This window comes from Diadema antillarum, unplaced genomic scaffold, assembly GCF_040938485.1.
Source record: "Diadema antillarum isolate AM-2024a unplaced genomic scaffold, OU_Dant_1.0 seq00001629_RagTag, whole genome shotgun sequence".
In the NCBI taxonomy this organism is placed as follows: domain Eukaryota; kingdom Metazoa; phylum Echinodermata; class Echinoidea; order Diadematoida; family Diadematidae; genus Diadema; species Diadema antillarum.
In genome coordinates, this window is record NW_027272338.1 from 150,618 (window position 1) to 176,009 (window position 25,392).

At 37.8% G+C, this 25,392-nt stretch overlaps 1 protein-coding gene and 1 long non-coding RNA gene across 2 annotated transcripts; both read right to left on the reverse strand.

Moving 5' to 3' along the window:
* Positions 1 to 1,138: 1,138 nt before the first annotated feature.
* Positions 1,139 to 24,770, reverse strand: LOC139711240 (exocyst complex component 2-like). The gene is made up of 25 exons (XM_071623156.1): positions 24,697 to 24,770; positions 23,641 to 23,867; positions 22,904 to 23,074; positions 22,123 to 22,258; positions 21,116 to 21,156; positions 20,599 to 20,668; positions 19,924 to 20,051; positions 19,126 to 19,308; positions 18,338 to 18,483; positions 17,517 to 17,598; positions 16,863 to 16,965; positions 16,167 to 16,279; positions 15,297 to 15,371; positions 14,638 to 14,679; positions 14,076 to 14,203; positions 13,458 to 13,508; positions 12,826 to 12,998; positions 9,241 to 9,362; positions 8,569 to 8,639; positions 7,859 to 7,942; positions 5,112 to 5,228; positions 4,415 to 4,556; positions 3,378 to 3,621; positions 2,786 to 2,845; positions 1,139 to 1,214 (listed from the first exon to the last, which is right to left on the reverse strand). The coding sequence occupies exons 2-25, from the start codon at positions 23,774 to 23,776 to the stop codon at positions 1,139 to 1,141; spliced, it is 2,694 nt and encodes an 897-aa protein (XP_071479257.1). The 5' UTR covers positions 23,777 to 23,867; positions 24,697 to 24,770.
* LOC139711234 (uncharacterized) lies at positions 5,611 to 7,162 on the reverse strand. The gene is made up of 3 exons (XR_011709503.1): positions 7,101 to 7,162; positions 6,339 to 6,409; positions 5,611 to 5,681 (listed from the first exon to the last, which is right to left on the reverse strand). It is a non-coding gene; the product is annotated as an uncharacterized lncRNA (long non-coding RNA).
* Positions 24,771 to 25,392: the final 622 nt, after the last annotated feature.

A 25,392-nucleotide genomic window follows, 5' to 3' on the forward strand; every position in this document is an offset into this window, starting at 1 on the left:
TCCTTTGAAATCAAAGTAACAACAAAAACATAGAACTGGACCAGAAAGCACAGCTATGCTGAGCAAGAAATGGGTAGCCGCGCATCGAGTAACAAGAAGTTACCTTCAAAATAATCTATTTGTTTTTCCCGTTTGAAATGCACATTAAGATGTAATTACATTAACTGTCAATATTTTAAAGTACCCTCTACATGTATGACTCTGTGACTGATAATGATATGGACTTGCTACTTTGGGGGGGGGGGGGGGATACACCATTGATTTCCCTCACAAGATTCATATCGCTCTCGTCGCATACAATTTTTGTGAGGGCAATTAATGTTGTAGGCCCCTCAAGGCCAGTCCACATCATATGATTTCGGCCTCACCACTGAGGCAAACAAGGGTCATTACTAAATACCAGGATGACACCGTCTTGGTCTCCACTGATAATAATCTGACATTATGAAACATCATAGAAAAGACATTTCAATTGATATAAAAAGCTTGTTTATGGAAATGATATATCTGACACTTCTTTAATGTCTTAAACTGGCAAAGCCCTTATGCATTTTTATTTAGGTGAGAGATATAACATGTAGTCTCAGGAAGTTTCCATGGTGAAAGGAAAAGCCTTCGTGGTTTCCAATCCACCGAGCACCAAATACTTTCTCGGATTGAGAGGTGGCCCCGAAAAGGACCAACTCGATGACATGTTGATCAGTAAGTTCTGATGAAAATCACAACATACTGATTGAACATCAATTGAATTGGTAGCCTCTCACTCCCAGAAAGAACTTGATGCACGGTGGAATGAAAATCACCTCGAATATTAGGCATGCAAAGAAGCCTCCTATATTCTAAATTTAAAAAAATGATGAACAAAACTATATGGCATAAAGGCAAGAATATCATGATAACTACATTTACTGTTGCAGGGAAAATATGAGTTTTTTTTTTTTATGCTATACCATGTATGGGATGCTATTTAGAGCTCAAATTGTGAATGTTCCCAAGACTTATGCAGAAACTCTTGTAGAAGCCTGACACTGCCTCAGGAATTAATATTTTGTCTACTACTTGCTGCAGGTAATGACAGACTGGATAGATCAATGTTGGTCTCTCCTGGGGACGTTGCAAAGATGAAGATTTGTCCATTTTACTGGTCTGTTGTAAAGCAGGTGAGAAGGAAGTGGAGGTCTCGCCGGAAGTTAACCTGGAGCTCCTCAAGGAGTCTGGGTAACCATGGAAACAGGAGGGGAAGGGGGAGGGGAGTGAGATGAGGCATTACTTCACCAAAACAACAGCAACAACTAGACAACAAAAGATCTTGAGAACGAGAGTCGAGTCAAGCAGATGTTGTCATTGTCAACACAATGTGTGGAAATATGAAGAGTTTTATTGCAAAACGAGCTATATACATTCTTGTTATGTTGAGGTATTTGCAATTATCAAAAGTTCCAAAAAGAAACAAAATAAGAAAATATAGGACATTTTGTATCATATATATAAGAATATTCCTTGTTATATTACAAGTGAGGTATCACTGGAAAGGTTTTATTGCACTCTACCTAATGATGGACTTACTTTAAAAAGTCTGAAAATGGCACCTAGCTCATTTTGTGATGAAACTCTTCATATCTGAAGAGCATCTGCCACAGACATGAACAATTTGATTGGTTTCTTGCTGCTGCAGACAAGCAAAGTCTTGGTGAAACCCCAAGGGACCAACTGCAAGTATTTGTATGATGTAGAACCCTATTATTATGCTATAGTCATTGACTGGCACATTTGCTTTTAAGCTGACTCTAAATAACAGGTATTATATAATTTCACCAACTACCATAATATCATACTGTCCTTCATGATGGACCACAGCATTGCTTCAAGTATTTAATAGGTTGTTAATCACATGGTGGGCAGGGGGTAACCAAATGCTAATAAAGTTAACTGAATGGGAATGCAAAAGATAAACAAATTAACAACTTGCAAGCACAAGGTTGGGAACCTGATGAATGGTGGCATAAACACATAGAAAATCTTTGCGTGATATGTATAGCATTGAATCTTCTCGATTTGCCTGAGGAAATCATCAATGATCTGGAAACGAAAATATACTGTATACGCCATATAATTTTCACGCATTGGGACTTTCCAAAGATTTCGCGAGTGGTCAAATTCACAATTGTGGAGTTTAGTACTGAACGGAGAAATGTATACATGCACGTCACATTCATATCAGTATCAGAGTCAATATTTGTGTGAGTCTTTATATTTGCAAATAGCACCTGACTCACGAAATTCGTGAAAATAAAGACGTCACAAAATATACTGTATACGCCATATAATTTTCGCGCATTGGGACTTCCCAAAGATTTCGCGAGTGGTCAAATTCACAATTGTGGAGTTTAGTACTGAATGGAGAAATGTATACATGCACATCACATTCATATCAGTATCAGAGTCAATATTTGTGTGAGTCTTTATATTCGCAAATAGCACCTGACTCGCGAAATTTGTGAAAATAACGACGTCGCAAAATATTCGGCGTATACAGTACTGTAACAGCACACCAATCACAAAGGGCAGGAGGTACCATCATAACAAGACCTTGGAGACATGCTACTGTAGAAAAAGTGCAGAAGAGCAGAGATATAAATTGCTGGATATTTTGCTGGCTTACTGTGATTGTTATACAGCATTGGCATATTATTGCCTGTTATCTAGTTTGAGTGTGCTTCCAAGATATAACTTCTATACATGCAGATTTGAAAAAAAAAAAAATGAAGGATTTCTAGAGACTCACTTTTTGTCTGCCTCTGTTCGCAGCTGTGGTACAGTCGACAATGCCTCCATGAAAGATGCACTGCAGAGGGTAAACATTCGAACCATATCATGATATAGGGCAGAAATCCTACCTTGAGCGAAATGTTGCTTTACATTAATAACACACAGTAGATACATATATTCCTTTGCCATATTTCATATTCGCATTTTTAGAGGCTCCAAATTAATCATATAAAGAAAACAAACACACATTCACATACGTACACACACACACAACAAAAAACCACGAACACAAATGATTAAATATTGACAAGGCAAATGCTAAATATGTGCAACAATCGATAAATTCATTTCAAACTAAGCGCTAAGCTGCATGAATTCGAGCATTCATACACATTTTTTTCTCAATGTTTCTGATGACTCTAGGTGCATTAGCATAATCAAAAATCCTCACCAAGAATACATCTGTTATCAATTTACACAAATCTTTTACAAAATTCTGACAAAGAATCCATTCCTTCCAAAGTCACCATCCCCATGACACTCAAGTTTAGCTTTGACTGGTGACTTCCTGTCCACCATTATAAACTCAAGTTTACGATTGTCCTCACCTGGTTCCCGCATTCCTGTATGGAGACATTGCCTCCTCCAACATGCCAATATCCAGTCTTGCCTGGACCGCCCCATTGCTGCTGAATGAACCCATCACGCAGCTCATGATGCGTGACATCTCATCCGCTACCGCCTCCAACACTCTTCCCATGACGCGCAGCATGAACGCTGGCGCAATGGCGTTGATCTCAGCGTGGATGGCCACTGCATTCATGAGGGCGTCTTTCACAAAGGCCCGTACACCTTGAGGAAGGGGGAAAAGAGTGTCATGTGTGATAGTATGTAACTTTACAACCAGAAATATTTGCGGCATGAAACTTCCGTGAATCAGAGCCAGCAGCCTTTTTCGTGGCACGAGACTTTCGCAAATTGGCTTTCAATGCATTGTGTATGGACAAAAACTTTCATGTGAACTTTATCTTCCCGAATCTTGACTCCTCACAAAATTTGCAAAAGCTTCATGCATGCAAAAATTTATTGTTTTACAGTATATAAATGTGAGATATTGTGACAGATGTGATGATTTGTTAACAGGAAGGCTGAAAACATATCAACACAGATATACCTGTTTCAAAAAAAAGGCATCCCTCATAAGTGTTTTGATATGAAACGGTTATAAAACGTTTTGGTTCCATCTAGAAAAAGAAAAAGGGAGGCATGGGATCTTTCATTAAAGTCAATAGTAGGCCTTATTATTACACAAGCAAGCCATTCTAAAAACTAAACAGTAAAAAAGACAACATGCTTTCAATTCATCCTCAATAACTCAACATCACTGTCACACTGTTCACTGCAGAACAGCTTGAAAGACATCAGCTGAAACATAAAGTCAAGCAAATTGGTTGATTGTGGCAGAATCTTACAAATTCATAGATAACTCCACTTCCGACATCTAATCTTGCATAAGAAAAGTAGAAAATGTCTGCAAGTGTCACAAGGCAACACTCACCTACAGGCTGTGGACAGTTAGCCCAGTCATAGTTTCTTGCATAATAAAAGTAGAAAATGTCTGCAAGTGTCACAAGGCAACACTCACCTACAGGCTGTGGACAGTTAGCCCAGTCATAGTTGCCTGCATACACCCCTACTTCCAGCGCTCCCACTAAAGGGTCAATTTTCTGCTCACAGTACGCCTCAAAGATCTTCTCATCCAACTCGGCATATGCCTCTTGAGACTGCTGCACTCAGACAGAGAGAAAAACAGACAAGTTAGAAATTCTACAACTGTATCTCACTGGACAATATGATCAAAGCCTTTTTTAAACTGAGGATCTATCATTTCCATTGCATAAAAACTGCATGGATACATTACAACTATTAAATGATGGGCTCACATCAAGCAAATACATGCAGCAGTAGATTAGATGAACAACATTTTTTTAAAGACTTCAGCCAGACACTTTTCACAGAAACCAAAATTAGATTCACCAGCTCTGTTCCGCAACAAGGCAAGGGAAAAAATAAACTCACTGAAATTATCAAAGTCCCCACAACCAAAATTAAATGGCATACAAATCAATGTAAATTTGACAAATGGGAGTCACAAATGCATACTGCATCTTGAGCCCTACTTTTGATAGTGAGTTTATTCCACAAAATGACACCTGTCACCACTTGGCTTGAAAAAAAAAATCCACAGGGGTGGACAACAGCTTGCCCACAAATTGCTAAAGGCTGGTAGAAGCCTGACTTCTGTCGTAAGATGACACTTGAGCTTGCAGAGACAGACTTACGTTATCGATCTCGTGGGTGCTGGGATAGCCAAGCCTCTTGAATTGCTCCATCAAATTTGGGATGACATGTTGTGAGACATGGCTACAGTTGCTCAACACTATCACGAGACACTGCTCCTGTAGATGACAAACAAAGGCGCAACATTGCCACTTGAGAATCAAGAGCATGTTTAGTTCCATCAATCAATTAAGTGTTTTAGCCCTTTCGATTCTAAACTTGGGAAAGCAAGATGGTAGCTTGTGTACAGAATGATACATAGCTCATGAATTTGTAGGGCTACTTGCAAACAAACAAACAAACAACCAACAACCACAACAACAACAACAAACAAACAAGAAAAGAAAAAAAGAGATCGGCTAAGTTCCTGTGAATTATCATAAACACTAGTCCCCCAGTTATGAAGAACGATCATACCATTGTCTTTTGTAAGCATATTGATGTAGTTGAACTATGTATAGTTTATCTAAATGCCTAGTAATAATAAATATAACAATCATACCATAGAAGGAATGCTGTCTTCAGGAGACTGGAACAGAGATTCAGGTGTTCTTATGGCTGCCTCTGATAACCTGGGGGGACAAACACATAATACATATATGGATACATCGTCATCTTCTGTGATTTATGCACACTTTGAATCCATCTTACATGGGGTACAGACCAGTGTGTACATTGTAAATCGACTTGCATTATTTTTCTTCCATCCATATATTCATGCATAAATACAAATCGATTGACGAATAGAAAGATAGACAGACAGAGAGAGAGAGGGATACTGATGAAAAAAAAGATACGAACATAGCACACTAATCATGGTAAGGCTATATACATCACAGAGCAAAGAGTAAACAAACTTACGATAACCAAAATTTATTGTACCTGATGATCTTTACCACATTGCAAGTCCGTTAACAGCTTTATGATTATAAATGTAAATGACATGCTATCAGAATAATGGATGTGAATAATATTACACTATGACTGAAATATTATCATTTGGTGATGTTGCAAATGCCTGAAAGCCGCTATACTCAGAATTTGGTATATTTGGGCTTATTCATCTAACATTCACTTTTTTAATTACCATGCATACATTTTTGTGCAATAAATTAAAAGTTGATTGCCATACTTGATTTCTCAGGAAAATGTCTTATTCATTTTCATTTTTACTGAAGTTTAGATGATATACATCTTCAAAAACTATTGTATTGGCACAGAATACACACCTTAATAGCTTTTGTGTGTCCATATGATCATCATCAAGGTATGCCAGCTGCTCTAAGCATGAAGCAAATCCCTGCAGAATGAATACAATGTGATGCAGCCAAGAGTAATAGTGTTTCTAGTAAGGTCTCCAAGCAAAATCAGAGGACAGAACACTGGAACAGAGACACATTTCCTGATTTCCTGCAGAAGAGTATCCTATTATTTCTTTGTTTGCTTCTACTTAAATGAAATCAAAGTCCAACTATTATGTTTTGGTTGAAGTAAGGCAAAATCAGTTGCATATCTAGTGTGAACTGATACATTCAACCCTTAAAAATGTCAAATATGTGACTGGTTATAATTCATTTCTGATATGTCTAAGCATAACTTGAGTTGATTCAATGTAGTAATTCAGTGTATCAATTTAGTAAATCATGTAACTTTCATAATTATATCACATGAATACTGCATACGCCAAATATTCCGTGAGGTTTTTATTTTACATATACGTATACATACACACAACGTATACATTTCTCCATTCAGTACAGGACTCCATGATCGCAAATTCAACTACTCGCGAAATCATCGGGAAGTCTCGATGCACAAAAATTTAGACTCGCTAAATATATGGCGTATACAGTATACTATCACAGGTCCTTGCAGTGACTATGGGCAATCACATTCTACTGAAAGATCTAATTTAAAACTGAGTGGACTTGGACATAAAAATCATAAAGAATATCAACCAGGTATATTGTTACAAAAGGAGGTTATCTTACCATCAACATCTCTGAAGCAAGATCCACTGTCTGTCTCTCTACATGCCGGTTATCAAATATCTGAACATGCCAAAAAACAAGCAAACAAACAAACAAACAAACAAAATTGTGACCATTGTTTTCATATTTCTTGATTACATTGTGAAGAGAAGAAGAATGAGCATGTGTCAGAACAGGATAAAGTCAGCTACTTGTTTTACATAGGGCATGTTCTCTGATATGTTAATGAACAAAGCCAAAACGCAGCATTTCCAGAAAGACATATTTTCTTTCCAAAGACTATGGTTGTTTTCTTCTCCAAATGCCAATTATAGACTGCTACTGCAAAATATCTGCAGGTAATTGTTTTGCTTTCAATAGATCAAACTGCTGGTATTTCATCTCAGAATTTCACACATGACAGAAATAACCAGACTATTTAGTTGACAGAGAATCGAGTACTTTAGTTTAATAGTACATCTGCATGCATGCAAAAATGCAGACTTTCAATCAAACTGTGGAATTTCAGGTGTAATAAGTATCTGCCTTAGAGTCACCCAGAAATTGCTACATTGTCTGACACTCCATACTTCTTCCCCCATTTTCTTCACATGGTTCTCTTTGATTTCCTGTATTATTCGCTGTTCACACAGTCACATTTTTAATGATGCATTTTTGAAAAAGTTTCTTCAGTGTACCATGACCCTGTAAAAAATCCAGCAAACAAGGCTATAATGCTTTGTTTATGGATAAAATTCAGCAAAGTCATATAAGCTCACCTTTTTCTCACCCTGACTGTTGCAGCTAATCACCTCTTTGAGATGCTGTAGAGTGTCTATGACAAGGCTTTCAAACAGAGTGGGCTAAAACAGAGAAGGAGGACAAAAACATTGCCTCATCACAACATCAACACCAGCACTTGCTCACAACCAATTTTCTTCACAATTGTATCAAATATGGTACGTGTCTTCTATTCAGATTTCATGCACATCACACATCTTTAACACTGTGATATCATTCATTCACATAGGATAATAACCAATGCAGAGATGGCAATACATGCACACAGTCATAATAATGGAATCGCCAGTTATTAAAAAATGGATGGTGCCTATACATCGTCAAGTCTTTAACGTCAACTCAACAGTCTAGATAACTTACACTTTAGATTACACATTGCAGCATTTCATATTTCTTCGACATTTTCCTGGATTTTGTGTTTGTGTATGTTGTGTGTAGTGCATTTTATTTTGGTTCCACAAGAAAGTTGCCTTCCCTTAAGTGTTATGGACGAGGAAGAAAAACTTTCCCCTGCATATTGAAGAATGTATGCCAGCAGTGGAGTAAATATATCATTCAATATGAGTACATCACCAATCGGCAGATGTTGATGATATAAGAAATCTGAAAATAACAAACTGCCAATATCTCCAGTGGACTCCTGATGATGACTCTTGTTCCAAGATTTGGAGGCATCAATTAGACTTACCAATGTTGTGATTCCACCATGTTCGTCCATTTGTAGAACCCATGTCTCACGCCCATGTAGTGCCTTGATGTCTGAGAAAGGGAGAAAGCATGCACAGAAATTCCTTATTCACAAAAGGCCCAGGATTGGGTGATGAATTTGACTATGTGCTTTAAAACATATTTAGGAGCATCTCAGGTTGCTATGGACCAGAGTTTATGGGTGTGAGATGGTATATGAGCATCGGGCAAAGTTGTGGCAATCTTCAGTAACAGCTTCAGTTTATTTCATGGTGAAGGGGTAGTCATGCTATCGATGTGTGTGTGTCTTTTTTTTGGGGGGGGGGGGGGTCTTGTCATTCCATTAGACCCTCTTTCTTATAGTCGGTTGTAACTATTCACAGCAAAGACTGTGAGTAAAATGTTATGATCATTTTCTAATATGAAAACATCTGACCTGAGAACAAAATGATAGTCCTCACAGTCTCCAAACTACATTTTTTTTTCTTACCATTCACATTTCTTTAAAGATCGCATGCAATATATTTTGCTCGACAGGCTGGTCTTTCTCTGCTATTATTTTTTTCCCCCAGCAGATACCAAGACTATGTAGGGATCTCACACACAAAAAAAAGAATTTCATTTCAGGAGAATTTGCATGAGATACTGTATATGTCGCTGCTTCATTTCTCACCTTCAGTGGCTTCCTTGAAGAGGGTGATCATGCAGTGGACACGGAGGTCTGCTAGGAGAGACTGGAGAACTTCAAGGGAGGATGAAGGTACTTCTAGATTCATCAGTGAGCTTAGCACAGACCTGAAACAGACAGCAACTGAGTCAGATAAATGAATAATTCTGTAACATGGTAAACTCCAAGAATTAGATCAGGCTGTATAGAGTACCGAGGTGATGATGTCACAGTCTTTTGTTTGGTAGTTTGGGTTGGAGCCACATGTTAGCATGGTGGCAACAATAGTGTTCACAGATATTAATATGCCGAATATTTCGTGATGTTTGTATTTTTGCGAATTTCGCGAATCGGTAGCTATTTGCGAATAAAAATATGCGAAAATACTAACTCTGATCCTGACTTGAATGTGACATGCACACATACATTTCTCTGTTCAGAGAGTATTGTACTCCACAATCGCGAATTTAACCGCTCGAGAAATTGTCGGGAAGTCCCGATTTGCGACAATTTAGACTTGCTAAATATATGGTGGATAAAGTATTTGGGCTAGGTGAGGTTGTGCAGAACCAGTTTCCATGGCAATGACTGGCTATGACATCACAATTTGGTACTCTATAGCAATTGGTACATCATAATTAATGCCATTTGTCACAACACCCAGACAATTTCATTTGAAATCATTTGAAATAAAAGAGTCAATAAGCTGGCTTCAACGACTACATTGTAGCATTGATGACTTGCAGCAGAATTTCATATTTAAGGATTTGGAGCATGTAATATGTCAAGCACAAAAACTGTCAAACAAAAGCAATAACTTTGCATATCAGTCCTATCTACAGTGTATACACTGAGAGAAAATATTGGCCTTCTACCTACACTTTGCATCTAACAATAGTGTTAAGCTCCAAGAAAATGGGTCACATATCCATGGGTCATATCACATTTGTATATATCCAATTATGCTGCTAATACACAGTTGAAGTCTATTAACCATCAGTCTGTGATAAGCTACTGCAAGATAAGTCCAGTGATCAGATTTTCAACTCTGTAGCTTTTCACATGGTTGGCACACACTCACATATTCTTCAGTAGCTTTAAACAGCAAAACAACATTAGCATTTTAACAACAGGTGTATGAGAGTAAATTCATACTTTAACACCTGCCAATTAACAAACAGGCCAGTGGAATGCCAAACAAACAAAACACTGACTGTAAATTACACACTGCCTATTGTCAATTGATACAATACTATTTTTTTTTTTCCATCCTGGTCAACTGCTAGTCTTGACAGTTTATAAGAAAATTTACTGATTCCACACATGAAAAGGTCATGCAACCTTTCTGAATCTCAGGGGGTCCACAATAGGTGTTATCAAGTTTGGTGCTGGTGCTAGTGCTATCTACCAAACAACTGCCTTAAATTGAGCTCCAACATTGACAGTCAGATTAACGCAATGATACCGATCAGAATTATCGATCCCAAACACTATGTGTTGGCACCAAACCACCATGAAGTTCACGAGCATCGCGGAGATGAAAAAAGTGATGGCACTTGGTTTGAGTCAGACACCTCTATACTAAAAAATATAGTCGTGACTGCTTAGCTTTAGACACATAATGAGAAAAAATGATCAAAATGCCACATATTTCAGCCCTCCTCCAAAATACAACGATCATAATTTTGCTCCCAGGCCGAGATTTATGTCACCATGTCTAGAGTGTTCATGAACATTACGTGGGCGACCACTGCATTAACACAGACTTTGCACCAACAACATCATGGACATGAATGTGGGTCTCGCACAGCAACGCTAACACTAGCACTGAACTTGAAATGACAAAGATGATAATCTCTAGGGGTTGTGTCGGCCAATGGGGAAAAGGCACATAAATCGCCAACACAAACGGCTGAGCTCGGTTCAGCAGATGACATTCAACACCAGGCCCGACACCAGCAACCGGAAATACGTCATAATTCTGAGGTCAACCTCCCAACACCGACTGAGTTTCAGTTCGCTTTTATTACCAGTGCTATTGCTGAGATAGCACTAGCACTAGCAACATGAAATTACCCAATCAAACATTTGAAGTCTGATGACCTTCTAGTGAAAAGCCACTGGATTTTATGTCACATGACATGTCTCTATAGCTTTTAACATTTTCTGCACATACCCTTCTTTTCAACAACTAAATTCAACAACACCTGCCATAGCTGCCAATCAACACAAAAGCCAGTGGAATGCCAAACAAACAAGATGTGAATGTTAGATTTCATCTTGCCTTTTGTCAAGCAACACTTATTGATTTTTTTTATTCACAATGCAACTGCCATGAAAAGAAATGTAATACCTCTTTCACTGGCGATCTTGAGAGTTAGGAAAAGAATTGCCTGATTCCATACTTGCAAAGGTCATGAAACTTTTCTGAATCTACAGAGTTCACTGGAGTTTCTGTTATAGGATAAGTTACTTTTTCTCTATAGCTTTTAACATGGTCCATACACACTTCTGCAGCTTTTAACATACCAGTGTAACTAGCCTTTTGAAACAACAGGTGCAGTAGATTATTTTGATACTAGCATCTGCCAATCAACACAGCAGTCAGGTGAATGCCAAACAAATAAGAAATCAATACCACTCTGCTTATCATCAAGCTACAAGATATATTTTTAGCTTCTTTTGTTTATTATTTGCCAGGCAACATTAGGCAACAACATAATAAAATGCCAGTTTTGAGTGTTCTTCATTGATTCTTAACTTGGAAAGGTCAAGCAACTTTCAGAATCAAGACGGACCACACTCTGATATTTTGAAGATGAAGTTCTAAAGCTACTCTGAAAAGCTACTGTACAATAAAACATGGGAAATCATAGGATGTTTCTTAATAAATTATAACATGGTCCACACTCTTCAGCAGCTTCTACCAGCGTAATTATGAAACATAATTAGCATGCAAAGAGGTGCATCAGAGTATGTTCACACTGTGAACACAGGGGCTGTAGGATGGTGGTGGTGGTGGGGGGGGGGGGGTTAATTAGGGTTGGAAATCAGAAAAGAAATGAGAGAAAAAAATCACAATGCCTATATTTTTTGAAGATTCTGTCTGTAAGATTATCTATACCAAAAAAGAAATGGTCTGTTGAAAAAAAGGGAAAAATCAAAACAAAAAATCAGAAAAAAAAAAATCACAACACTCGTATCTTCCAAAGGTTCTGTCCTTTGATTCTTCCTGTCTATCAAAGTGTGTAGTAAAACTTACCAATGAAGTTTATAGATATATTACACAAACATTTGAAATAGTCCACTGAGGCTGTGAAGTCATTGCGCAGGTGCACTCCATTTAAGATGTGTGCACTGCCTTCACATACCAAGCTCTCCTGTTTATGTTTCTTAGAAGAATGGTGTCAAAAAGTCTGTTAGCATGTATTAATCCAAAGGGGCCAGTTTAACTAAAGTTTTTTACGTCAGTGTGCAGTCTGCACAGAGTTCACACATGCCTTTAAACAACGCTTGATGTACAATGATGACTAACTAATAGACAAGAACAAGAATAGACCATCACCAAGAAAAAAAAAATGAGATTGTCACCTGATATTGCGGACACACTGTGGCAGCCACGCCCCTGCCCCCATGTCGTGCTTGCTGTCTATCCAAACTCCCAGACTGGCTCTCTCTTTCTCATCCTTCTTCTCCAGAGAATCGGGTAGGAATGCTGCCCTCACCAGGTCCGCAAAGTAGCTGGTGATCTTTGTCATCATAGTCTAGAGAAACAAACAAATACATGAATAAACAAAAAAATCACACCAAACAACAACAAAATTAACACAGCAATTAAATAGAAGCACTGAATAATGCTAAAAAACAGGCAGAAAAAGAATACCAGAATGATTTGTGCTATCATATTCATACATGTAAACACTTCACAAATTGATGAGATAGGGGGTTGAATATTTTAGCATTGAAAAAATCTATGTAAAATTTATTCACAATTTTGTATGGAATATAAAACAAGATATTGATTGCTTTTATTCAAGACACTGTTGATATTATTGTCCCTCAGGATCCCAACTCCATGCCATGACCCTCAGGCCAATAAAATCAACAGGCGCCCTGAAAGCAGTCCAATCTTTATAATACACATTCCAATAGTTTCCAAACTGACGCAGATTATTTCATGATTACTTTCCAAGCACGGCAAAGTGTGAAAAAACTTTACCTACCTTAAAGATTGTTTCTTTGGATGTATCCACAGTCATGCCCTTTCCGCCAGCCTGTTGAATGAATAATAAAGAAATAAAGGAAAATTATGTATCAATTACAAATCATCGCTTCACAGCCTGTAAAGTTTCATCAAACTAGCTCTCACTAAATATATATATAAATATATATATATATATATTAGGGCAATGATTTGCAACAGAGAGGAAATATACTTTAATTTCATTGTGCCTCATACAAGTCCCTTCTCGAATATCATGTGAAGATATGATGGAAATGCTGACAAATTCAAGCTAACTTGGTGTATAACATCAAATCTGGTTTTATGAAAGTCTTAACAAATAATTACAGAACTACAACATGCTAAAACTATGCATAGACATACTAACATTTTATTTGTTGTTTTATGCTGTACAAAAGAATGATAAGATCGGTACTATAAATGCTAAAACAACACTTTCAAGCTTAAGGATATCATAATGCTTCTACTGCATTGCAACTGAAACTTTTGCATCCACTAAATTTTAACCTGTAAATGAAAAAAAAGAAGAAGACAGAAATAAACTTCTATTTCTTGGCAAAAATAAATTCCTGCAATAATCAAAGATAAGGATGATCACCTCAGACACCACTGATGCATTGAAGTAGGACTGCCCCAGTCGCCAGAGTTCAGGGAAGGTCATGAGAAGGTTGTCAGCCAGCTCTTCCAGGAACATGACCTGCTGAGGGGCGGAGAATCTAGCCTCCACTGTCACCAGAGAGAGAGAGAGGGGGGGGGGGGGTGGAGAAAGGTCAATAACTATGCACAATATCGTTTTACCCAAGTTACATCACATATCTATAAAACTGACCAAGCTTTGTGATGGTGAATGAAGGTAAATGAATTATTTGAAACCCTGTTTATCCAGGGAGTTGTTTCTCAAACAACTGAAGTTGATCATTAAAGTTAAGATCAACTTCAAATTATGGTATGCTGTTTGTGTGTTTGATGATATTGTAACTTTCTAATGAAAATTAAAGTTGTGGAAACTTTTTCATGCAGTCACAAATATACAAAATAAAATAAACTTTTACAGCTGCATATTACTACATAACAACAAAAGCCCTTATGAACCAATGGCTCAGTACTTGCATAATGCAAGGCTAATACTACTTCAATGATGAATTTTACAATAAACTCACTTGTGGAATCAGGTGCTGTGAATTTGATCTGGATACCTGAGCCTGTGAATGGTAATAATATCGAGAAAAGAATATCAAAACCTTTAGATTAATACTGACAGGATACATAGGAATTCTCTTTCTGCAAAAGAAAAAAAAGAGAGCAATAATAAAAATTATGCAAAACTGGACATTAGCAGTGGCCCGGGGCCACTTACAACTGATGTTGAGCCAACCAAATTTTGAAAATGATGGCTCAATCGGCAACTAAAATTCAAAATGGATTGCTATGTTTGCACTCATTTAAAGCCACTACATTCCTTTTTCTAGCCACCAAAATGTCAGACTTAAAGATTTCAGTGACGCAAGCAGGCCACCAGAGGAAAAAGTCAGTGTTGAGCCCTGAATTTTGACACAGATAGCATGGTGATATGTAAAAGACACATAATATGATGCACCCAATACTGTCACAAGTTCTGATATTTTGCACTGCTTAGATTTTTTTAAATTTATTTATCTATTTTTTCTTAATTTTATTTTATTTTATTTATTTATTTATTTATTTATTTATTTATTTATTTATCTATTTTTTTTTTTTTTTTTTTTTTTTTTGGGGGGGATACTACAATCATTATAATGAAAAGTCAATGTCAGGAATATAGATGAGCTTATAACAATACCTGAGAAGTTCCGACGATGACCTCTGACCTTTGCAGCATGAGATGGGGGCTCTAGAGTTTCACCTCCTTTTTGGTCTACAGACAGACAGTACAGACAAAACAAACAAACAGAAATAACATCATCTCAAAAAAGTCTCCTTGGCTATACATACATCTCCTTGGTAATATTGACCCCATTTTGCAACAAAATAGCCCAAAGAAATCATATCCATTGCAGTCACAATATCACAATCATTGATACGGCTTTCAATTTCAAAGTCGAAGTGACATAAAAATAAGGGTTCTTGTTGTACGGCCAGATAGGGACTGAAAGCCTGCAACAAAGACTGCATTACCACTTAAAAGATTAGATTAAGTGAGAATGGATCACTTTTACTCTGTTGTGCATGCAAAAATAACCCATATATGAAAAGTACTTGAAACAGAGCAATTTAAAGACATGTGTGTATAGAGGCTAAACAGTCCTCAACATGCAGAACAAGAAATTCATAGGCACAGGGAAAGTTTTACAAAGTTTGCTAAAAAAAAAGCTTGTTAAAAGTACCACAACATCCAATTGTAAGAAACACCAGCTCATATTGTAGCCTTTCAAACTCATAGTGAAATGAAAAGATGGGAAATGACATGTAATCGTATAGAAAGAATGGAATGAGACAAAACGAAACAGATGAAACTGCATGGATTTGAATGAAATGGTACAGAATTGAAAGAAATGAAATAGAATGATATGAACATAAAATAAAATGCTATGAAATGAAATAAAATGAAACGGAATAGTATGGAATGGACTGACACAAAATGAAATTATTGTAGTGAAATGAAATATATGAATGAAATGACATGAAATAAAATAAAATGAAAATGGTATACCTATGAGAATGTGCTCATCCTTGCAGTCACTCAGCAGCTTGAGAATCCACTTCTGCTCATTGACGATGCACTCCCAGGCTGGGTCCCCAGGAGCACCCAGCTCCACAAGGTATCTGGAAGAAACACCATGCAATGACACTATCAATTCCAAAATTGTAATTTCAAAGTTTTAAATGTTTTTAATACATGCACAGAAATTGGATAAGGTAATCATGTCACCACTTCACAAGTTTTCCATTGATTTGTACACCAGAATTGCACTAAAATCAAGTTTTTTGCTCTACGGGTCATCATTAGCAAGCTTTAGATCTGTGACGCAAACACCAAGATGACACAGTCTCAGGGGTTGGACAATGGAAACAGCTGTCTCCACATGTGCAGAACAGTCACTTTTGCCTAATCACTTTCATCTTTGCGTTTGCATAACAGATCTAAAGCTCGCTATTGCTAGTTATTGTGACACTACTAGAACTTGAAGTAAGTGATATGATATTCTTATTGATGTCATGTCAACACCGAGAATTAGGTAAGGACTTGAGCACAGCTCAACAGGAAACATGCCCGTTGATGACATCATCACCTTTGCCAATTTGAATATGTGGTTGTGACTAAAATCACTGATTCATAAAAAAATGGAATTATATTCTAATACAAATGATCCGCATCTCATATGGGAGGCTAGCAAAGGGGACGTACCTGATGTATCTCTTTTGGTCTTCCAGGGGTGTAGGGAGTTCCATCAGCTTCTCATGCAACTGCACTTGCAAGTCTCTTATCCTGTTCTCAACCTCATCATAAACTGTTGACATGAATAGCAAATAATATCTTAATAAATCAAACTGTTGTGCTATATAAAAATAGTCCAATTTTATGAAGCAGGATTTTGCAGGTCCTGCTGACAAAATTTTGTCACTTGGCCAGTCATCTTCCCATATCAACTTTTGCTATCACAGCATTAAATTCTCCTTGAATTGTCAGGACCACTTTGGTCAAGGAGGAATATGATTAGAACATTAACCTTTAACTTTAAAATGTTACAATTCCACTACGTTATTAACAGGCACAACCAGTTTCTGAAGGCAATGTGTTCCTTGAATTAGGAACAGCACATTAACCCATTGAGGACGAGTCCCAAGCATACTCATACAAGTGTCTATGGGAAAATGCGTTCTCTGTAGCACAATCAGCCTGTCCTCAACAGGTTAAATTCCACACACAAATTATCTAGAGGCTGAGAACCAACTATTGGCTATTGAAAAGCGTAATACCATCTCATATGGGTAAAAGAAAAATAGACATCTTGCTCTTTGAAATTTTCAGTACATAGCATATTGCAGTGTACAGACCAACCTTTCTTGAAAGCTGTCACCTCTGTGCTTGAGAACAGTTGACGAGCTCTCTCGTAGTCATTGATCACCACTTCATAGTCACCCTGCACGGAAGCAAGCCACACATGACAGTTTGACAGTCAATGCTGACACTGGCCAGGTGCATATGAGAAAGGGCATGCTGTTTGTAACATCCTAAAGACTCCACTGGCATGTTATTAAGCAACATTTCATGCGATATTAATTTGCTTCACTTAGTGACCTTCCAGTCGCTCTTTCATGTCTACTGTTGCACAAATGCGTGTATCCTTGTTCCATAGTTGCGATTTCATGTAATGGTATAATGGCTTGGAATCTAACGATATTATGAGTGTTTAAGATCACATCTTGTGAGATTTATGAATCTACAACAGACAGAATGACTTGCAAAGTGAAATGTTGTGGACAGACTATTTACCAATGAAAATTAAATGTCAAAAACTGCTTTTAAACATACCATAGAAAAAGATAGAGGGATAAAAATAGATTATTTTATTGGAGAAAGATAAAGAGTGCATAACTGAGAACAAGAAATAGACTGAGAATGATATTGGCATTGACTGATCTGAACATTGCGCAAAAAAAAAAAATCATCAGAACCTACATAACAATATGCTTTCATAGTGGAGATCATTTCATGTGCAAAAATGATAGAATACACATGGATGCATTTTATATTCAAAGTGAGAAAAACATGTAAGTCCGTATGTATGCAACTCACAACCCAGTAACCATCAATACAAACACTTTTTCTAGAAAAACAGGTACAGACAGACAGATGGACAGACCAACAGATGGACGTACCTTCTTGATATTCCTCTCAATGGTGATGGGAAGATGGAAGAGGAACTTGAAGCGGTTCAGGACATTGAGGGCGTTTCTCGTCGAGTCTGCGCGATCCTTGCGGTGAAGCACACTCTGGAAAATCTTTTTGGCATTCTCATTGCCCTCTGTTGTTGAGTGGGAGACAGGGGTGAGAGAAAGAGGAGAAAAAGAAGTGAGAAATGGATGAAGAGACAGGCAACAAAACAGAACCAATGATTTACCTAAAAACTTGACTATGACTATGACTATTTCTCTGTAACATACCATTTCTATACATGTCAACGAAGAAATGAAGAAATATATGTGTGTACAGTTGTATGTTACATTTAAAATGTTGTATGTTGGCATCAGAGTTTACACTTTCATGTGCTGTTCAATTCCTGAATGGCACCCGACTCACAAAATTTTGCGAAAATAAAAACCCAGCGAAATATAAGCCATATACAGTACATGTATACATTAATGACACCTGTCCAACAAGCCTGCACTGACCATTGAACTTGATAATACTGTATACGCCGAATAGTTTGCGAGGTTTTTATTTTCGCGAATTTTGCGAGTTCGGTGCTATTCGCGAAATTAAAAACACGCGAAAATATTGACTGATCCCGATGTGGATGTGACATACGCGTGTACATTTCTCCGTTCAGTGCAGGACTCCACGATTGCGAATTTAACCACTCGCGAAATTGTCGGGAATTCCCGATTCGCGAAAAATTTAGACTCGCGAAATATATGGCGTATACAGTATACCGATGTTTACTTACTGACGAGAAAGTCCTCGATCTTTTGAAGGGTGGCGATGGGTTCTTCCGGCTTGTCCCCTTCCCCGTTCACCCCTGTCTCTTCATCATCGTTCTCCTTGTCGTCGACCTCCGTCACTTCTTCTCCTGCAGACAGGGGCATCCTCTCGCCTATATTCTCATGCCTGCACAAGTCTCCGTGGATAGCTGTGGGTAACATGAGACAAATATTCTTGTATTTACAGGACTATAAACTTTCTTGTATGTACTAAACAGTAAGGGAACAAATGTCACTAACTTATATTGCTTAATTGTATGATGTTGCACCTTAGTACTGAAGATCTAGTGTGTCCTGTAGGTACTCAATGTCTGTTGAATAGAATCGACACGCCACAAGAAAATAGCCTTTCTCTTTGTATAACATTTTCACTGTTGCTGCCAAATTGATACTGATTTACATTTCTCCTCAGAAAAACAGATTCAGAAATTATTCCTAATATGTGACATACATACACATTTGTGACCAAAGAAGATTTATACTCCTCTTCATTTAGGGAAGATGCATGAGGAATACAAATTACAATGTGTCTCTTCCTATGTCTACTGCCATTTGAAGAAAACGAACTATTACATACAAACATTTATCATAATTTTCCAAGCAGACAAATTGAAACAGGTTGTGACATGCAAGGCGCAAGAAGCAACTACTTTTTATGGTCTTCTTTTACTTCATATTGTGTCCCTTTGAAATTGAGTCTCTGTAACTACTTTATTTCATCTACTAAGTAACTTGAAAAATAAAAAGTACAACAAAGAACTTACTGGCAAGAATATCCTGACAGTTCATGAAGGTACCAAGGTTGGATTTGATGAATGTCTGAGGTCCTTCAGTTTTCAGACCGGATGACTGTCTCTTCAAATGTTCCAGGCCCTTCTTTAGGTCCGAAAAACTGTAGAAGGAGAACATGGTTAACATACTGTATGAATGCAGACATAAGCTCCTACATACACATACAATAAATACATACACAAATGAACATACGATATGCTTGTACACCTAGTAAACAACTTACTTGTAAATACTATATGCCTGAATAAAAACAAACCTACATTATGTGGCTGTATAAAACCAAACCTACCTACTTATTATTATTCCTTCCTTGTAAAAATGCACAGTGAAATCCTACACATCATCTCCTTCATACATTACAGAACTTATTTACCATCACATTCCAGCACAAACTCTTCGATCATCATCTCAACATTTTATCAGTCTATCCTGCAAAAACACAAACATATGATAACCTATCCTTCACATCATCAGCTCCTACTCTTTGGAATTCATTATCTCTTTCAATCAGAAGCATATCATCCTTTGATTTTTTTTTCAAGAAGACACTGATAAGTTACCTGTTCAAGTATTGATGATTGTATATGCTGTGTCATGTACATAGAGGATTTATGACAATTATTATGCACCTTATAAATGTGAATTACCTTGTGCTACTGTGACTCTCAATCAGGAATAAGGCTGGCTCAAAGTTCCTGTGAGCTAAGTTGCTGCTTCCTGGTTGACAGAATGAGAAAAGGAACAGAGAATCATCATAAGGAGCACTCATTATCAGAGCTTTAACTCCCTCTGTCCTTATGGAAATGACCCTCTTCCATTAGTATGGTTAAAAAAAATTAAATAAAAATTACTGCACGAAAAATTTTGTCACACAACTACATGTTGTATCTGACAGGTTGTGGTCTCTCTTTGAAGACAAACTACACCTAATAAAGACATTGACAATTATTTGGCACTTAATCACACAGACAAACCTTGACAGATAAAACCAATAAATGATGCAAATGAGACATGGAATTACATCAAGCTTGAATTCATTGGTAAAGGTTCTAAATAGTGAAAAGGTAGAATCAAACTCAGAGCTATGTTCTGAAGTAATATGTCTGCTCACAAAAAGCTTCTATATTTCACTTGTAAAATAGATGTCTACATAAATAAACATACCTTGGGGAAACATCTGATGAACTTCGTCATCTGACATTTGCCTGGAGACAAAATGACATTTAAATTGATTGGTGAATGCTACGTCATCTTTTCAAATTTGGTTGTTGTATTCATGGGGCACAGAAATGACTAGCCTCTTGTCAAGGCCCTCTCGCTGTATGGTGAAGAGAGCCCAGCTGAGTGGGGTTGCGCGAGGGCCTTTTGAGATCTGCTTTGCATCCTTGTTAGCCCTTTGAATTACCGACTTTTGCTCCCCAATTTCGGGAGCATATGTCGACCAATAAGCGTGTCTGTCTGCTCGAAACTGATTTGAATACAGCGAATGCAGGCCACAGACCTCCACGGGTGGTCAGTGATGCATGCGAACAGGCATGACAACACCAAGGCTGAGGATGTCAGGAGCACGCCATTCCATCGGTCGAACCCGTTAATATGAATATTCAGTAGGGTTCACATGTCATGAATAATAATATGTGAAGCAGATCTCAAAAAGCCCTCGCGCCGTCGCGCTGTTCTGGGCTCGCTTTGCTCGCCCATTACAGTGAGAGGGCCTTGACAAAAGGCTAAGAAATGACAGGAGATTCAATGTCAGAAATCAACGTGACCGAAATCATATAAAATCATGTGCGATTCATGCAAATCTAATATAATGCGTTCAAAAGGTGCATTGTTGAATACAAATTCCTTCAATTCATAGCAGAAGACAGAATGCTTTCTTATTGCATGAAAGAGTACATACATAAGATGGTAAACTGATTGCATTTGAACACATTCAAATGTGCACTTTTTGTGAAAGAGGTAAGAATCATGTGTCAGTTTGGAATGTCAGCAATGTATGACAGAAAGCTAATTTAATGAACTATTCACTGTAAATAGAATGCTTCATCTCTCAAAGATTCCCATACAAGGCTATCAATATTTATGACAGACTCTTCCTTTGCTGGACCCTGAAAAAAACCCAGCATTGTCAGTGAAACAATGAGCTGCTACGACAGTATGATGCTTACGGGGTGTGTTCCATTGGTAGGCCCAGGGGGTCCTCTCGGCCGACCTGAAGTGGGGAAGAGGGCCGACTGATGCTATTCAGTCTCCTTTCAAATAGCGAGGACTCATCCACCCAGATGGCAGATTCCTGGAGGGCATCTATGGGAGATAAACCAGCCAGAGAAGAATCCATCTAGTGTTCTGCTTCTTTTCCATAGCCAAATGCAAACTTTGGTGAAATAAATCATATGTTTTGTGTTCTTCTTTAAAATCATTAATAAAATCTCAAGTTATAAAGCACATCAGATTTGAGTTTAATGTAGCCATTTTATGACACCCTTTATGACAATATTTGCTCTCCATCACTGCATTTTCTGGCGAGGATAAAAAGAAGAAATTATGACATGGTAGCTAATATTCAGGTGATCTGACAAAGATGACATGTACCTGGCATAACAATGTAACCGAGGGACAAGAAAAAAAATAATCACATGGACTAATTTTTAATTCTGCCACTACATTCACTTGTTTACACTGAATTCATATTTCTTTCCAGATATGACAACTCTTGAAACAAAGAGAAATGTTTCATTAATTTTTAAATGCATCACAGTCAACTCCAAAACAAAACAAAACAAAACAGTGTCTAATAGAGCTGAATATTCTGCCTCAGCATAAATTCTCACACTAAATTATGAAAAGTCTGAGTCAATGTAACTTGGATACTGCCTAAATCAGAGCTTACTATAGTCCAAATAGATTAGGTTGTTGCAGAGTTGACTGCACAAAGTTTTGAAAACTTACTTGGCAAAAATTGTAGCCCTCTGAACTTAATGGTCGACGTGCCCACTCCGGCCGATTTGGTTGTCACGACGACATCGCCAGGACCCTTGCAGTTGGTCGTCCTACAGATGATCTTGCTGGGAGATATCCACTCAGCGAGAAGAGTGACATTCACACCACACACCGTCACATCTTATTAGGAGATACAATTTAGAATGTGCATAATGTATACTATTCTGTCCCAAGTATTATAAGTTTCCATTCTTTCTAGCATTTTATCTGCTTCTCCTTTCTTAATGGCTATCATACAAATGTTATTCAAGTCAGATATTTGCTTTGATTTTCACGGCATGATAAATAATTTATATACAGCTGTATTTAAACACACACAAATAAATGTCAGTTGCACATTTGATGGCAGTTTATTCCTAATAATGGGAGAAACATGGATGGAGAATGATTTAAATATTTCTTTCAGGATTGGAGATGGCTATCACAAAAGCCAATGCACATGGAACAGATCTTCATACTGATACCTTGGACACAGGAAGCCCTATGGAGGTCAAATGGGGATGTGGTGCTTGCTTGCATTTCTGTCACTCAAAATAAAATTGCAATGAATGATATCATATGATGCTCATCATCATGATCATTAATTTTAAGTCAAACTGGGTTTCCACTGCTCGGGATGAACAGCATCACAGGATCACATAAAAACTTCCTTAAATTGATATTACGTAAGATCTATGTATACTCACTAAAGAGATCCTTTGCATTCAGGCCAAGGTTTTCTCCCCTGATGGTCAGCTTGGTGCCAGGAGGACCCTCCTTGGGAGAGAGGCCAGTCACCTTGGGTGGCTCCCGGGCTGACCTCCTGATACTGATCGATTGCATCCTGTTGATCTGCGATCACACGGTGGGCTGTGTGACTGATTGATCTCGACTCCAGAGTAGACCTAGAAACCTAGACGACACACCACTGACCCTATGTATGTATGAATCAAGCAGGTGGGAAAAGGTGATGTGCGTATGAGCAAGGCATAGATAACAATTAACATGTTAATTACAGTATTAAATGACATCTGAGCGAGGAAGTTTTGAATTTGATTACAACCACTGACTCTTACTTACCTGAATTACCTGAATTACCTACGATGACGCCCAGTATGCAGTAAGTTGAAAACTTGTAACAGGTTAACTGTTAGAGGGCCATTCAAAGGATTCAATCCTGAGCCCGAGATCCATGTGATGAATCCACATGGTATCAGTTTGGGGATATGCAATCTGGACAAAATTTGTTTGTTAATGTTTCTGCTTCCAGTGATCATTGAGCTTGGACTCGAAGCTATTCACTGATATTACCTCGACAGCAACATCACTCATCTTCTCGGTATTGTCCCAACACTAAAGTTCATTGACTAGCAGTCTTTGCACAGACATACCAGCCTGCAAGCCGGGCACAACCCATTGGAAAGGTGCACTCACTCACCCATTCAAATCCTCTGCTCCATGCATGCACGATTGCATGTAACAAAAGTGCACGATTGCATGTAACAAAAGTTACAGCTACAGTGTACGCTACGCGAACGAGTTGGCCAGGCCAGTCACACATACCGTATGCAAGGCAAGCAAGTGAAGGGAGGGAGCGGGAGGAAGTGCACTGTGTGGTACATGACTTGATTTCGTCGCACAACGCCCAATAAAATGCGAGAAAATCATTCTAGACTACAAAAACTGCTCTTGGTAAAGAGAAGGGAAATTGCACTGCCATGCCGTCTATTCTTACAAATTACACTCGTTAAACTTAATATTACCTGATTTACATCAGTGGGAGGGCTCATTCAGTGGCTCAGTACAGTCAGTACAGTGTTGACATCTTAAAACGGGGTGCAGATTTGTGTGTACTAACGTGTGTAGCTTGCTAAATCGTGTGTGTGTGTTAATGCATGTAGCGGTTCCAGACAAGTCGACATAAAGACAAAACAGCACTGAAACATCGGCACCTATGTGAGTGAGTAATCTCGGTTTACTCAATGAATAGAATGTCTCTGATTGAATGGATTTATAAAACGCACAGAGTTTGTATTGAATGCAATTGATTAACAGTACTTCCACGGCATTTGTGCAGTATGATTCCTATGATATTGGTATTGTTCTGTTTTGTTTAGTTTGTTTTGTTTTTCGTTTAATATCTCCAAATTTAATAGTGGTAGTGGTGGAAAAATTCGAATAATCAGTTTCGGGAAGTCGCATATATTTTTTTATGCGTACTTTTGTGATCCGCATCTTTTTTTTTTAATGTTATAGGGCCTGTTCATGAATTCTGGTTTTTGTCGCTTTTGAATCAAGAAATGGAGATTAACCATTAAAATTAAAGTCCTTGTAAATGTCTCTTGAAATCAGTTGGAATAAATTAACAGTCCAAGAAACACTCGCTCTTGCGTCACTTATTTAATTTTCTTCCTTTCTTCTTTTAATAGTCTTTATTTAAAATTCTCTCCTCCCTAGTC

Excerpts from the sequence above, each read along its gene's own strand:
- LOC139711240 (XM_071623156.1), bottom strand. The coding sequence starts at position 23,776 with ATGCAATCGATCAGTATCAGGAGGTCAGCCCGGGAGCCACCCAAGGTG. Across the intron at positions 2,846-3,377 it reads TACAGGAATGCGGGAACCAG|TGCATCTTTCATGGAGGCAT; the intron begins GTGAGGACAATC and ends TACCCTCTGCAG. Across the intron at positions 1,215-2,785 it reads CGAACAGAGGCAGACAAAAA|ACTCCTTGAGGAGCTCCAGG; the intron begins GTGAGTCTCTAG and ends ATGGTTACCCAG.